Source organism: Hippichthys cyanospilos, chromosome 8 (genome assembly GCF_059441005.1).
Source record: "Hippichthys cyanospilos isolate Australia breed blue-spotted pipefish chromosome 8, RoL_Hcya_1.0, whole genome shotgun sequence".
Classification (NCBI taxonomy): Eukaryota; Metazoa; Chordata; class Actinopteri; order Syngnathiformes; family Syngnathidae; genus Hippichthys; species Hippichthys cyanospilos.
Window position 1 is genome coordinate 19,837,923 of NC_142376.1, and position 14,182 is coordinate 19,852,104.

Below are 14,182 nucleotides of genomic sequence, written 5' to 3' on the forward strand. Positions count from 1 at the left end.
CAGCAGCAGGTGATCAAAGACTGCGCATGCAACTATGCTATCATCGCGCAGCTTTTGTCAAGATGAACGTTTGCGATACATACTGTACCAAGTGGCGTGCCTTGCAAATGCACGCAGGTGTGCGCGCACCTCACAACAAAGTCTATTAAGCTATTGCGTGATCAGATTGTATCTTCTACGTCTTGGGCTCATGCGGGTGCAAACAACTGTGATTTCAATGCGCAGAGTGCGTTCAAGCACGCATTTGGTGAAAAAGAGAAACTATTGCACTCAGGTTCTCCAGGTGGTCAATGATTGTACTGAAATGATCATTTGTACGAAGATGGAGGCTGCAATGTTATGTTGCGTCAATACTACACATACAGTTTTGCGACTGCATGTTGACTCCCAGTCAACAGCTGCAAATGGTTATTTGTCAATGTACAAATATACCCTACGGTTGGCTATAATTGGCCAGTCTGAGTTTCTTGGTGTAGCATGTAGCAAAACATAAAAATAATGATCCATTATTACCATTTGTATCTGTCCTGTAATCAAAATCTTAGAAATGCTCAATACTATGTACAAATACACAAGCCCATGTTTCCAGCGACTGGCTGGGGACGACTAGAGTGTGTTTCCGCCTTGCGCCCAAAGTCACTTGACTTGCGAGGAGCTGTATGTATCCATCATGAGTGGACAACTCAGGATGAATGCATATTTTAATGGCTGCCCAGTACAAATATTATGAGCCAGAATATTATACTGTATTGCCTCATACACTGTAGCTGTGTAGCTTTTTATACATTTGGAGAGAGAAGGCCTTTTTTGAAGGAGTGCATTTTTTCTAATAATATTGTATTACTCTATAATAAAGGGATGCCAACTTAAAAATATTTATGAGCATCCATTCGTCAAAACACAACATTCTGAAAAATATTATGTTTCTGGCATATGAATTAAGCAGCAAAATACACCAGTTTTTGTTCATTTCACGGTTGACCATTTTGTCACTGGCTGTGAACCGAAAATGACATCGGAGCTGACATCACACCTCTTTTCTGGGTTCAGTCATGTGACGTTCACAAGCTGAGTTTGAGATGTGTAGATCTTGAGCAACTGTGATGTCATTTTGAGTTGACAAGTGTCAAAATTGCTTCCCCCTGAAATGGATAAAAACACGTGGATTTAGCTCCTACGGTATATTCATTATTCTGTCACACATGGAGTATTGACCTGAATACATACTGTATTTAGAACAATGATGGCAATAAGTATTGTTAAAAAACATGTTTTGGCTTTACTCATGTTTAAATAATTTCTACAATTTAATAATGATGCTTGAATAAACTGCAGTAATCAATGCATTAATACAGTCAAGCCAATGTGGAATTTACTAAAATATATAGAGAACTTTGAAAATAAGCAAGAACACAGATAAGCAACAAGGCCTCAAAGGCAATTTTTACTCCACTTATATCTTCTTGATACTGTAAATCTACGTATCCATTTCTACATCCAGTTTCATTCAGGATATCATTATATTGCTTTGTGGCCTTCTCTTACTTACCTTTTCGTATCGCGTCTCCATACAGAAAAAGATTATGTAGGCCGTCGCACAAGCCAGACATCCCTCAAGATACGACTGGGTTCCAATTTTTTCAGCTTCCATGTAGTACAAGTTCAGGGTCTTCACCGTTTCTTCTAGCAACTTCCGCTCAATCTACTTGCAAAGCACAAACATGCAAGTGTCATCAAAGTCAAGAATAATTGCTTGGAATCAACAGCAACTCAGCAATGAATTAAAGGCTACCTCGGTATGCAATATGCAACAACTTGGCAGACATGTAAATATAAATCCTCTACGCTTCTGCCAGAACGCATTTAATGTGAAGAGATGCAGACATTTACAATAGTGTGAAGAAGGGATGTTCTTCCGAAGAAAATTACTGTACTTGGCAAGGCTATAATTGACTGTATAATCGTAACAGATGGGCATAAAAAGAAAGATGATAAAAATTGCACCTTTAGCTAATAAGCACAAAAGAAGAATTAAGCCTGATTTTGAAAATATTGTGTCCTCACAGAATTTTGGTGTTGATTCTCATTGGACGGATCGCTTAATTGATAATCACTGGCCTTGCCCTCGTCCCAAATGATTGTTACTTTGTGTTCAAGTGTCCCAAATGATTTTAACGACAGTTAATTTGTGTTCAAGAGTACCAGATTTCGTTAGACTTAACGCCTGATGTGCATGGACCATTTGCCATGCTGCACATGGTTCGTGGACTGCTCCGTGAAAAAAAAAAAAAAAAAATGCTTCTTGTAAAGTCTGCACGTCAAATTGATATTGCACATTCTCTGTCGGAGGAGGAGACATGTTAAGCGATCATGTAAGTCTCGTGGATTTAGTCAACTAGTGGCGAAATGACTCCTTTGGTAAAATGCATGCAACGAAGTTTTTCAATTATATATTCCTACATTTATTTGGTGTGCACCAACATAACACAGCACAAATGCGTGATGTAGGCCAACTCCAACAAAACAGCAAATATTACATGGATGCCAATGCAATAACCTTGGAAAGCTTTGATTTTGAGGATTTCGCTTGGAGCAGTGTTCCCATTCTGATTAGCTTGAGTTGTCCTTGCAACTCCTTTATCCATTACTCACCATCACATTGCATAGCTACTAGGATAAACACAAAATCATTAATATCAATTATAAATTGGTCCGTCACGATGTTTTTTAAGAGATTAAGTGCCACATAACCACAACAATAATAAGTAAATAATAAATATACACATTTTTATTTGTAGTTTATTCATCTTTATTTTGTAATGGGATTTCACATCAGCATTTGTGTGTGCAATTGAATGGAAAGGGTTTTTCCAAATCAACTGCAGTGCTTGTTTCCACCAGCAGAGCTGTTACAGAGGCTTCCCAAAATGACACCACTATCCTAAAAAATGGCCCTAAATGGTCACAAAATGACCAACAAAAGTTTCATTTGAGCATCACTAAAATCAGGCCTACAGTACCCTGAATACTGAAGCCTGATTACAGTAGCTATTAAAAGCTTTTGTTTGGTGTTCAGTTTGCGTTCAATTCGTCCATTTTCTTCTGCTTTACGCATGTGTGGCACTAATGACTTGCAGATCAACTGACTTTGCCTGGTAGCTTGGGGTGATGTCATCTCAATTTGCATATTCAACTCAAATCCAAATGCTCGGATCCACGGATCTAAAGGAGCGATTCATGCAAAGATGTGAAGTCATGTCTTGCAAGAGTCATACTCATACGAATGGTTAAACACGCATAAGTCTTTTTGACGGCGATCTTATTCCATACAAGCATGCAAAAATCCCTCCTCACCCTGTTGTCCAGGTCAGGGGGGAACTTGGTCTGAAAGCGGCAGATGGTCCCCTTGCTGTAGTCCCTCTGTATGAACACCTTCATCACTAGGGAAGCACTGTGCCTCATCTCCTGGAGACTGTGAAACTGCACACGACAAGATAAACACGCTTAAGACTGAGCTAAAATGTGCTGCCCGTCAGCTTAGAGTCAGAGATACGTAGTCAGCCCTCTCAACGCATCCTTTGCAAGCACTTGGCCCGATTGCCCCCTACAGCTTCTTCATTCCTTTAAAAGCATGTTGAGTGGTTTACACCCAAACCACCAAGAGAGAGTAAGTGGGACGCCGTAAACCTGCCATCTGTTGATCTCGATTACTGTACTCCACTCCAGTGGAAACTGATGAGTAAAAAAAAGGAGGATTCATAAATGAACAGAAGTATTTGGACACCTGGCTGTTACACGTGCAGGAAGTCAAAACAAACTGGCACATTGAACATAATGCAACAGTGTGGATCGCATGTTGACAAAGAAAAGAAAAACAGCATCATGATCTTGATGCAACAAATAGTTTTTATTCAAACTGAATTGATCATGTGTTTTTGTGTCAGTATTTATGTTTTTTCAACTTCTCAAAGAAATAAAACATGGTATAAATAAATAAAAAGACTACAAACTTTGCAACCAAATGCAGAGGGGAGTCATTGACACCAAGACAGACAAAAATGGATTGATACAAATGTTTCTTGAGGACTCATTAGAAATTAGTCTATTAGTCATAAATTTTTGCCATATAATTTCAGAGCAAAACACCTTGTTGAAGTTGGGAGCATAGGGCCTCACAATAGCTGCTGGAGTGTGGTGCTCATGAGCAGAGCTAAACCAACAGGGGTGAAGTTTTGAAAAGCACTTCTATGAGAAGACCAAGAGAAAAAAAGTTGCAATTTATAAGAATATAATCACATTAATAGATCAAAAAAGCTTGTACAACAGTCTGAAACTGACAATACCCTGCAATTGGCTGGCAGCCTGTCAATGGTGTCCCCTACCTGCTGTCTGAAGATGGCAGGGAAAGGGGCCATATGATACTTTAGTTATGATAAATGGCTAAAAAAGAAAATGGATGGATAGAACGTACTAAACTAAATTTTAATTTGATGATTATATGTTAATTCAAAGGCTTTACTCAAGTAAATGTAATTAGTGTATTTAATTATACTTATACAGTATATTTAATTACTTAATAAGAATGAATATTTATAATATAGAAAATGGTTATTGAAAGCTCCCATTATTTTATGAAAATTGTACTATTAATTAGATAAGAAATATGAATTGCTTAACAGCACGAATGTGGCAACCACCTGGTTGTTTTGGGTCACCATCATTTTTCTGCTATGACCACTTGAAAAATGAATGTGCCAAAACTTGCCCAAACATGTGCCAAAAGGGATTTCTGTGGCGTTATATTTGTGCCACAATTACGCACGCGCGGAAAAAAAAATTGAGCGGAGAAAATCAAACTGAGCGAGCGAAAACAGATTTTCAGAGCAAGAAAAAAACTATTGAGCGCGTAATGATAAGAGTTTGAGCGCGCGCCGATGGAGTTTGAACACAGAAAAAGAAATTGCAAAATTCCTTTTTGCTCGCTCGGGATAGCCCGCTCTCGCTCAACATCTCGCTCTCGCTTGCGATACTCCTCTCTCCCTCACTCAACATCGCGTTTGCTCAACATTGAGCTCCCGCTCGCTCGAGTCGTCCTCTGCGCTCGCTCAGTTCTGCTCACGTGTTACGTTTGTGCCACAAAACCAGCCAATCAGAGCTTGTAAAAGCACTTTGATTGACACAGCTTAGTATCCAATGAGATTGCTTGTACGCTATCCGTTGACGCACTCTCCATGCCCTGTGGTCACCCGAAAAGGGCAAACGAGAGTGCGTCAACACGGACTTGGGCTGGAGAATTACTTTTAATATTATTATTATTACTGTATTGTATCATTTGACAGAAATACCTTGTTAGTTTTTGTACTTTAATAATATAAGCCCACCCCTCCTGCCTACGTCGATGTGACGCACTCTCGTTTGCTCGTTCCGGGTGAACACAACAAGCAATCTCATTGGATACCAAGCTGTCAATCAATGTGCTTTTACAAGCTCTGATTGGCTGGTTTTGTGGCACAAACGTAACGCGTGAGCAGAACTGAGCGAGCGCAGAGGACGACTCGAGCGAGCGAGCGAGAGCTCGATGTTGAGCAAACGCGATGTTGAGCGAGGGAGGGAGGAGTATCGCGAGCGAGAGCGAGATGTTGAGCGCGAGAATGCTATTGCGAGCGAGCAAAAAGGAATTTTGAGCGAGCAATTCCTTTTTCTGTGTTCAAACTCCATCGGCGCGCGCTCAAACTCTTATCATTACGCGCTCAATAGTTGTTTTCTTGCTCTCAAAATCTGTTTTCGCTTGCTCAGTTTGATTTTCTCCGCTCATTTTTTTTTTCCGCACGTGCGTAAATGTGGCACAAATATAACGCCATAGATTTCAGCATGGCAACATTCAATTTGCTCTCAATTTTTTGAGCTACCACCATGTATCGAAAGGGAATCCAAGGTAGAATTATGTATGAATTGATGTAGAATATGTAGAATTATGTAGAATACAAAAATCTAGAATGATCTAGTTAGAATTTTCAGACATGTACCTCTTTGTTATTTCACAGGATATTGCAGTATCAAAATATGTGAAAAATGGTTGCATTAATGAAAAAGAGTAATACTTCTCTGTACTTTTATCACAAACGCAATATGAAAATAAACTTTTTTAAGTGAGCAGTGAAATTGATAGTATGGGCAAAGTGTGAAATGTGTTCCAGATTGTTATTCTGTTTTACTGTGAGAAGATCGGCAAGATTATCATTTACAACTGTATCGTTTTATTTAAATTCAAGGATTGATGCCCACACTCTAAAGACACAAGTCTTTGCTTTCAATGCTTTTAGATAGTTGTTTTGTCTGTGTGTGAGTGTATGCATTTTACCGCATTTTACATAAAAAAAAAAAAAAATGGAATTCCATAAATATAAGCATTCATAGAAAAGGCCGACATGGCCAAAAGCTGTGCTGTATCACCGATAATCAGGACTAACATCCACGCCGCTATTTTAGTCTTCTTCACAGCCTGAAAACTCCATCACAGCAGCGAGATTGCAATGTCTGCATATGCTTTAAATATCCCCATTTTTTCTGTCTTTACACAACCATAACAAATCCAGTTGCTTGTCACAATAGGCATGTTGGTCTAATAATAGACACAATTAGCAACATAGCGGCAAACAAGGATATCATACAGCAGATTCATGCTCATTCAGCAGACCTTTGGATGACATTTTAATACATACATCAAAATAGCAGAAGGCAGTTTGTTCAGATTAAATCCTTTTATTTGTAAACACAGTATGTATGAACTGCATTATAAAATATGCAAAATGGATGAATTCATTAAAATCAATGAAATTGTCTGACCTCTGTTCTTTGCTCTGCTGTTCTGAAATTTGGCTTTGATGGATGTGGCTTTCTTGAGCAACAGCAATAAAGTAAGACCTCGCAGACAGTTTCAATTAAAAGTGAGTATTATTTTGAGAGCAAAATTGTTGACACATGTATTCCTTTTGGGACAATTATAATTGCAAGTAATTCCTGAGATTTTTATTTATTGTTTATAAACTATGGACTGTTTGAGGCTTGAACATGTATTTGGGTCATTATATGCACGGTGGACTGGGAAGTACCGACTGAAGCAAGAGTGGACATGTACTATTTATGATGCAGATAAAATTGGATAGGAAAAAATGGTGGAGACAATGATGGACACAAAGTAAAGTGGTTGACAGTGATGGATGTGAACTGCTGCAGTCTGTCATGGATCATTCATAATTTAAAGCCATTTTCACTCTGACCTTCTTCCATATATATGTGGATTTGTAATCAAGTCTTGGATTGAGCCATGGAAGCCATCCTGACTACCATATTTCATTTTAATCACATTGACTGCTCCATGCTCATTAACTCTTCTCACTGTACAATTCATCAATACCTTAATTATTGCGTACATACGAGGAAGCTTCAAGGTTAAATAATGCACCACATACCTCCCACGATTAAGTCATTATTATGATAACAGAGACTATGCCTTCATCTTGAAAGGGACATCATCATGGACACATTGGGGCTAGTGGTGGTCTGGATGCACTTTGGACAATGCATTAAGTACAGCAGCACAACATTATTTTATAGCGTAAGAAAGTTTTACATGAATATGTTTCATACATTAAAAACACCTTTCACTTTGAGGCAGTGCAGTTTGATTGGTTAAACCTTTGCCAGAATAATAAACAAAATAGTGAATTGATGTCATTTCTCGCAAATTCAACATTGTTATTTAAATGATTGGTTCCATGGTGTGTCCATTGAGAGTAAACAGTACAACCAGCGACTCCGACACTGAACATGGGTATTCTTTTAAGCTATGCGAATGGCAGAAAAGTATTTCAATGTGGTTCATTAATAGTTAAAAGACGCTAACAACAAGTCCACCCCTGTCCATGGTGCTGACTGCTCCATCAGTGCTCCTAATTAGATCCTAGCAGTTTAACTAAAGCAAACTAAACGGGTTCAACTGCACTGCATACAATGAATTGAGGGCAATAAAGGCACATTCCATCCTGATAAATACAACAAGCAACAGTAAGACTCACTTTTTCAGCCTGCCAAGACTCAAGGTATCATGTGTAGGAAAGGAGAAGAAGTATGTCTCACCTCTGATGCCATGTTGCAGCGAGGAGCAATAAGCGTGGATATGGATGGATGTTCCACGCAGAGGATGACACGCAACTGCGTTGTAGCAGGCTACAGCGATGCGGCTCATGCAGCCTGGCACCAATACAGCAAGCACCAGAGTGTGTGCGCGTGGTGATGCGCACGCGTGGAGATTTGTGTGTGTGTGTGTGTGTGTGTGTGTGCGTTCTAAAGTCTTAAAATCAGCATTGATTGCAAATTAATCTCATTTTATGTGGACTATTTTAGTTGCTCTTTTTTTTTCTTTCGTCAGTGTCAGTGTTTCGTGTGAAGTGTAAGTGAAAACTGCAAAATTTTGACTTTGCAAGTTAAGAACAGTATTGTGTCGTGACGATTTGTTGATTGTGTATAGATTAATCCCGTTTTGCTGTTGACAGAAGTCCAACATGTTCTCAGATATGGGACGTTAGATGTCTTGAATGGCACAACTCACCATGGAAGGAATTTTCTGTTCAATATGCTGTCATATGAAGCTAAAAGAATTACAAAAATGATGTATTTGAAACAACCAAATGTTTGCCTTTAACTAGCCTTAGTTCTTACCTACAATAGAATACAGAATGCCATCAACCAGCTCATGACTAGTCATTAATAATCACAGTTACATCTCTTTAAGCAATTGATATTTTAATGTTATCTACACATCTAGACAGACTATACTACAATAATTACAGGTTGGTCGTATTTTTTTCTCTGAACAAACATGATACAGAACTTTATTTAAAGGGATAGTCAATAGTATTTAGTGATGAACAAAAGGGGTGACCATTTTAAAAGCCCACTATAAATTTATATACTATCTTGTTATTAAATGTGTACAATCACGTCATTTTTTTGTTTTTTCATATATATAACCGCAGGCGTAGTAAATGCTAATTACATTACATTGAGTGTGCCACCAAAACAGGAGGCTGTGTGGCTTGCCAAAGAAGGAATCTTCACAAATGTGATTCAAGTTGCGCTTTCAATATTGGTTTGCCTCTTTGCACATTCAAGTTTTTGATTCGTCTGCCAACCACGAATAAAACCAGAAGAAGAAAAAGTTTATGGTGCATTTTACTGCTTAATTCAAACTGGAATGGGTTAGCCATGGGTCCCAATAATACTTATTTTCTGTTCTGTTGCCTAACTGCCTCCATGCAACGCGTCACTACAATGCTGTTCTGCGATTGTTCAGCGTCTTTTCTGGGTAGGCCTCACTTGTTTAAAAATGGTGGAACCGTGAAGCTTTGTTCTCTCCCAAGTGGTTACTAATCCCGTTTATGGTGCATTTTACTGGTTAAATTCAAACTGGAATGGCTTAGCCATGGGTCCCAAGAATACTAGTGATGTTAAAGAGAGAGGTAAGAAGATGATTTATATGGAAAGGATGCTGGAGATAATCAAGAAATACAAAGCCAGCCTAGCCTCGGGTACCCTGACTAGGGAATATGGGCATAACATATGTGTGTGTATATATATATATATATATATATATATATATATATATATATATATATACAGTGATCCCCCTACTTCGCGGTTAATGGGGGCTGTCAACCCCCCACGAAGTCAGAAACCCGCGAAGTAGGGTATCAGTTCCTCGGTTTCTATGTACGCCCCAATATAGCCGCAGTAACCATAAACAATCCTTTTTTTGGGTATTTTTTGCATATTTTACTTCCTTTCTCCTATTATTTAACATTACAGTATCCCTATTAACATTATTGTATATCCATTAAATAACTAATATTACTTAGTTTGTTGAGAATTTGTTCTCAGGACTGGTTATCTGCACCACAACTCCGGTGCAAGTCATCACGATGAACTTCACATTTATTTTGGCTCATGTATGGTGTATCATGTAGTATCTGTTGAATAATAAATCAACAACAATGTTAAGGTCAGCAAACTAACATATAAACACTTTAATCGAACTTTAATCTTTGAATATACTGTATTTTTAGCCGACATTAGCCTGTTAGCAACAACTAACAACAACTAACTATAAAGTGCAACCTCTACACAAACGAACACATGAAAAAGAACAAACACTCATCGCTTACTAAACATAGGCAGTAGCGTGCGTTATCAACATAAATGATAATCAACTATAAATATGAGCTTACGTTGTCATTCACTATGTCACCTTAACGAGCCGAATGACACACAGAGAACGTAAAACAGGAAACGGAAGTGCAAAGCGACCCGACAAATTAAAAGCATGAATTTCAAAATAAGATAACAAACGTCACGAACTCTAACGCTTGAAGAATTCTTAACATAGTTATTAACTAATGTTACTTCGTTATTTGACGAATAAAGTACTGTATATTGCACTTTTTTGCTTTTTTCATTTTTTAAAATTTTTCCACATTTCTTAAATGATTTTTTATTTCGAAATATTTTTAATTTTTCCCAGAAAAACCATGGTACTGAGACGGCGATATCTGAGACTGCGAAGTAGGAGGGATCACAATATATATATATATATATATATATATATATATATATATATATATATATATATATATATATATATATATATATATATATATATACAGTGGTACCTCGGTACTCGACCATAATCCGTTCTGAGGTGGTGGTCGAGCACCGATTTGTTCGAACACCGAAACCAATTTTCCCATAAGAAATAATGGAAAGTATGTGTGCACAAGTAAATGTGCACAAGCAGTACATGATAAAGATAAAGATAAAGATAAAGATAAAGATAAAGATAAATAAAGCATTATAAACCATTTTGTATAATTTACTTACGTTTTGGAGAGTGGTTGATGGCATACAGGAATGGATGTGGAGAGGACGGGAGGGAGTTACTCCTTCCATGATGACGCTAGCTAACTGCGACGCGAGGTCGGACACTCGTACACCACGTTCATATTTTGCTATAATTTCCTTCTTCGGTTCAATAGTGGTCCTCATTGTTTTCCTCTTTGCCTTCCCCTTATCACTGTCTTTCTTTGGACCCATTATTAAGGGCTAGAGCAACACGAAAAAGTTTAAATCCGGGAAGAAATACTCGAACAAATGTCTTACTCCGCTGGCGGTCTGAGTTGAACTGGCGCTTACCCGCTGGCCGAGAAGGGCCGAGGAGCGCGTTCGGGTCGGCTCGGCTCGGCTCGGCTCGGCTCGGCTAGTCGAGAACCGAAAATCTGTTTGAGGTCCGATGCATTACCTACTTGAATTTTTTGGTCGAGCACCGATTTGGTCGAGTATAGAGGCGGTCGAGTACCGAGGTACCACTGTATATATATATATATATATAAATATATATATATATATATATATATATATATATATATATATATATATATATATATATATATATATATATATATATATATATATTGTGATCCCTCCTACTTCGCATCATATTTTGATGCTTTTCTAAGATTTCTTTGTTTCTTCTGCACCCTCAGTACCAACCCCTCTTGAGCAAAAAAAAATAACTTGAAAGGGGTATGATGACACAGGAGAATCCAGGCAGGCTCAGGAAGGCACTTGTACTGTCACTACACTACCAAACATGTAGGGTAAAAACACGCTCGCATTCTTTTAGCAGCTGTTTTCTTTGTTACTTCCAGTTTCACACCGGGGTTGAGGAGAAGAGATTAAGCATTTCACTGATACTTACAAGTTTTTTTGGGGTAGAACATGTCAACATGGCAAAAATGTGTGTTTGGGAGCACATAGTGGACAACTAGTAAGCGTTTTAATGGAAAAGGAGAGGCCATAGCTGTAAGTACACATTAGCTAAGTTGTGTAATTTATATAGCACATTCATGCTGTATAATGCTTTGATGGGGCCTTGTTCCTCTGCTTCTAACATCTTACATTTTCTGATGTGAAGTACTGTTTGCAATACTGTTCGTATTTTTGACTTTCTTGGCATTGTAAATCACAGTTGCAAATATACGTTTACATAACTCTTTTCTTTGTTATCGTCTTGTGACCGTTTGGCTTTAGAACAATTTCAGTCAACTTTGGTCAAGGAGACGTTGCACTTTTTGGTTAGAAATGTCGATACCAAAAATCCTCATATTTCATAAGAAATTAAAAAGTCAATGACCCAAAGGTAACCAGCGCTTATATGCATATATTTAAAAGTGAAAGGTTTAAAAAAACATAACACATGCGCTTTCCTTTCAATCAATGCAATAAAAGCATTCTTCTTATTGGCTCAAATGTAAGTGCATTTGAAAGTGTATGCTTTTCAGCCAAGAGGAGACGGCCGTCCTGCAGCAAAGCTGCACGAGCCCACGTCCACTATTTACTGTTCCGTTAGGAAGTCATCCCATTAAACATTCATCTGGGTCCTTTCTGATGCACCATTTGGTCTACCTTCACAGGCAGCAACTTCCTTTGAGTTAATGAATGGCACGGTCCACCCGATTGTTATTTATTCATGAGGAAAAACAAATGCAGAAATCTCTGCTTTTTTACTGTAAAGTATTGTTGGTAAGATAAAAAGGGCTTAGAAGAATGAGAGTGATTTCACGTTGTTACGGCTATTTTTAGATGACACTATTTTCCCGCACTTGTTTAACATCATGACTCATGACAGGGAGTGAAATTAGATGCTCTTGCTATCTAGCGCTGCATTTCCTCCCACCCTCCTGAGGATATGGTAAATCACATTCTTGGCAAATACACTGTTTGATTTATACACACATACAAACACACGCACACACATGCACACACAATTATCCAAGTATACGCACACAAGTATCCACAAATACAGCACAAGTCACGGATGAATGAAAACAGAAGACAAAAACATGGAAGAGCTCAGAATTCTGCATCATTTGCCAGGATCCTTCTCCTTGTCCCACTTTTCTCGAGAAAATGCTAATCACATGCATTCTCACATCCCTTAGGGGAAGATGCATAGAAACGTGTTTGCCTTTAAAGGAAACATGCAAATAAAGGTGGCACAGTGGAACAGTGGCTAGCAGGTCCACCTCACAGTTAAGAGACCCGAGTTCAATTCCAGCTCGCTCAGGCCTCCTCGTGTAGAGATTGTAGAGATCTCCCTGGGCACTCCGGAATCCTTCCACACGCCAAAAACAGGCATGGCAGGTGTATTGGACATAATAAATTGTCATTGGGTGTGACGGGGTTCGTGAATGTTTGTTCGTCCCTCCCTTGCGATTGGCTGGCAAACCAGTTTCAGGGTGTCCCCCGCCTAGTGCCCTAATCCAGCTGGGACAGGCACCAGCAAGCCTGCGGCCATTGTGAGGATAAGCGGATACAGAGGATGGATGGATGGATGGATGGATGGATGGATGGATGGATGGATGGATGGATGGATGGATGGATGGATGGATGGATGGATGGATGGATGGATGGATGGACAATTCAGGGTGTCCAGCGGCTACTGCTCAAAGATGGCTGGGATAGGCACCAGTAAGCCAGTGACCCTAATGAGGATAAGCAACCATAGAAAATGGATGAATAGATAGATATCACCTAGTTCACGGGACTTCAGATCATCACTGATGGAGTCAGAGTTGAAAAAAATGCTCCACTATTTTGTTCCACAGATACACAATTTGCATACAACCCATTAAAAACTCAAATTTCCTGTGTCTCCTTTAAGTATTCTAGTGTAGAAGCTTTCATTACACTGTTCATTTTTTAGTGCCAATGAATTGCTTTTTTTTTTTTTCAATGACATACATTTGATATTCCAATATTGTTGTTTTTTGGGAGAAATACAAGCATGTTTATATGCATTTAAAGTTGGTTACATGCTCGTATGTCGCTGCTTTGTTTTGTTGTGACGAAAGAAGGTACCTCCATATTGCTGCTCTGCCAGAATGTCTGAAACTGCACTTTAGCAGAAAATAAGAGCTTTGCCACAACCTTAAATTATAATACCAGTGCACAAGAGGCCAATAGTTGTTCACATTTCGTACTCTGCATGATTTATATTCCAGTAAAACAATCTTGGTTTCCTCCTCACTCCAAACCGACACCTTCCATTAGACATGTGTGCTGTGAA

The 14,182-nt window shown here is 38.7% G+C and overlaps 1 protein-coding gene across 4 annotated transcripts in view; it reads right to left on the reverse strand.

Moving 5' to 3' along the window:
- LOC148420485 (golgin subfamily A member 7B-like) overlaps positions 1-14,182 on the reverse strand; it is a 107,407-nt gene that overhangs the window by 13,229 nt on the left and 79,996 nt on the right. For 3 of the 4 annotated variants that reach the window (XM_088421083.1, XM_088421080.1, XM_088421082.1), the window contains 2 exons: positions 3,355-3,480; positions 1,550-1,702 (listed from right to left, as the gene is read on the reverse strand). In XM_088421083.1, coding sequence (XP_088277209.1) covers positions 1,550-1,702; positions 3,355-3,462 — 261 coding nt within the window. In that variant the 5' untranslated portion in view covers positions 3,463-3,480. Of the gene's footprint in view, positions 1-1,549; positions 1,703-3,354; positions 3,481-8,139; positions 8,270-14,182 lie in introns of those variants that run through there. The other variant, XM_088421079.1, reaches the window with a different exon arrangement.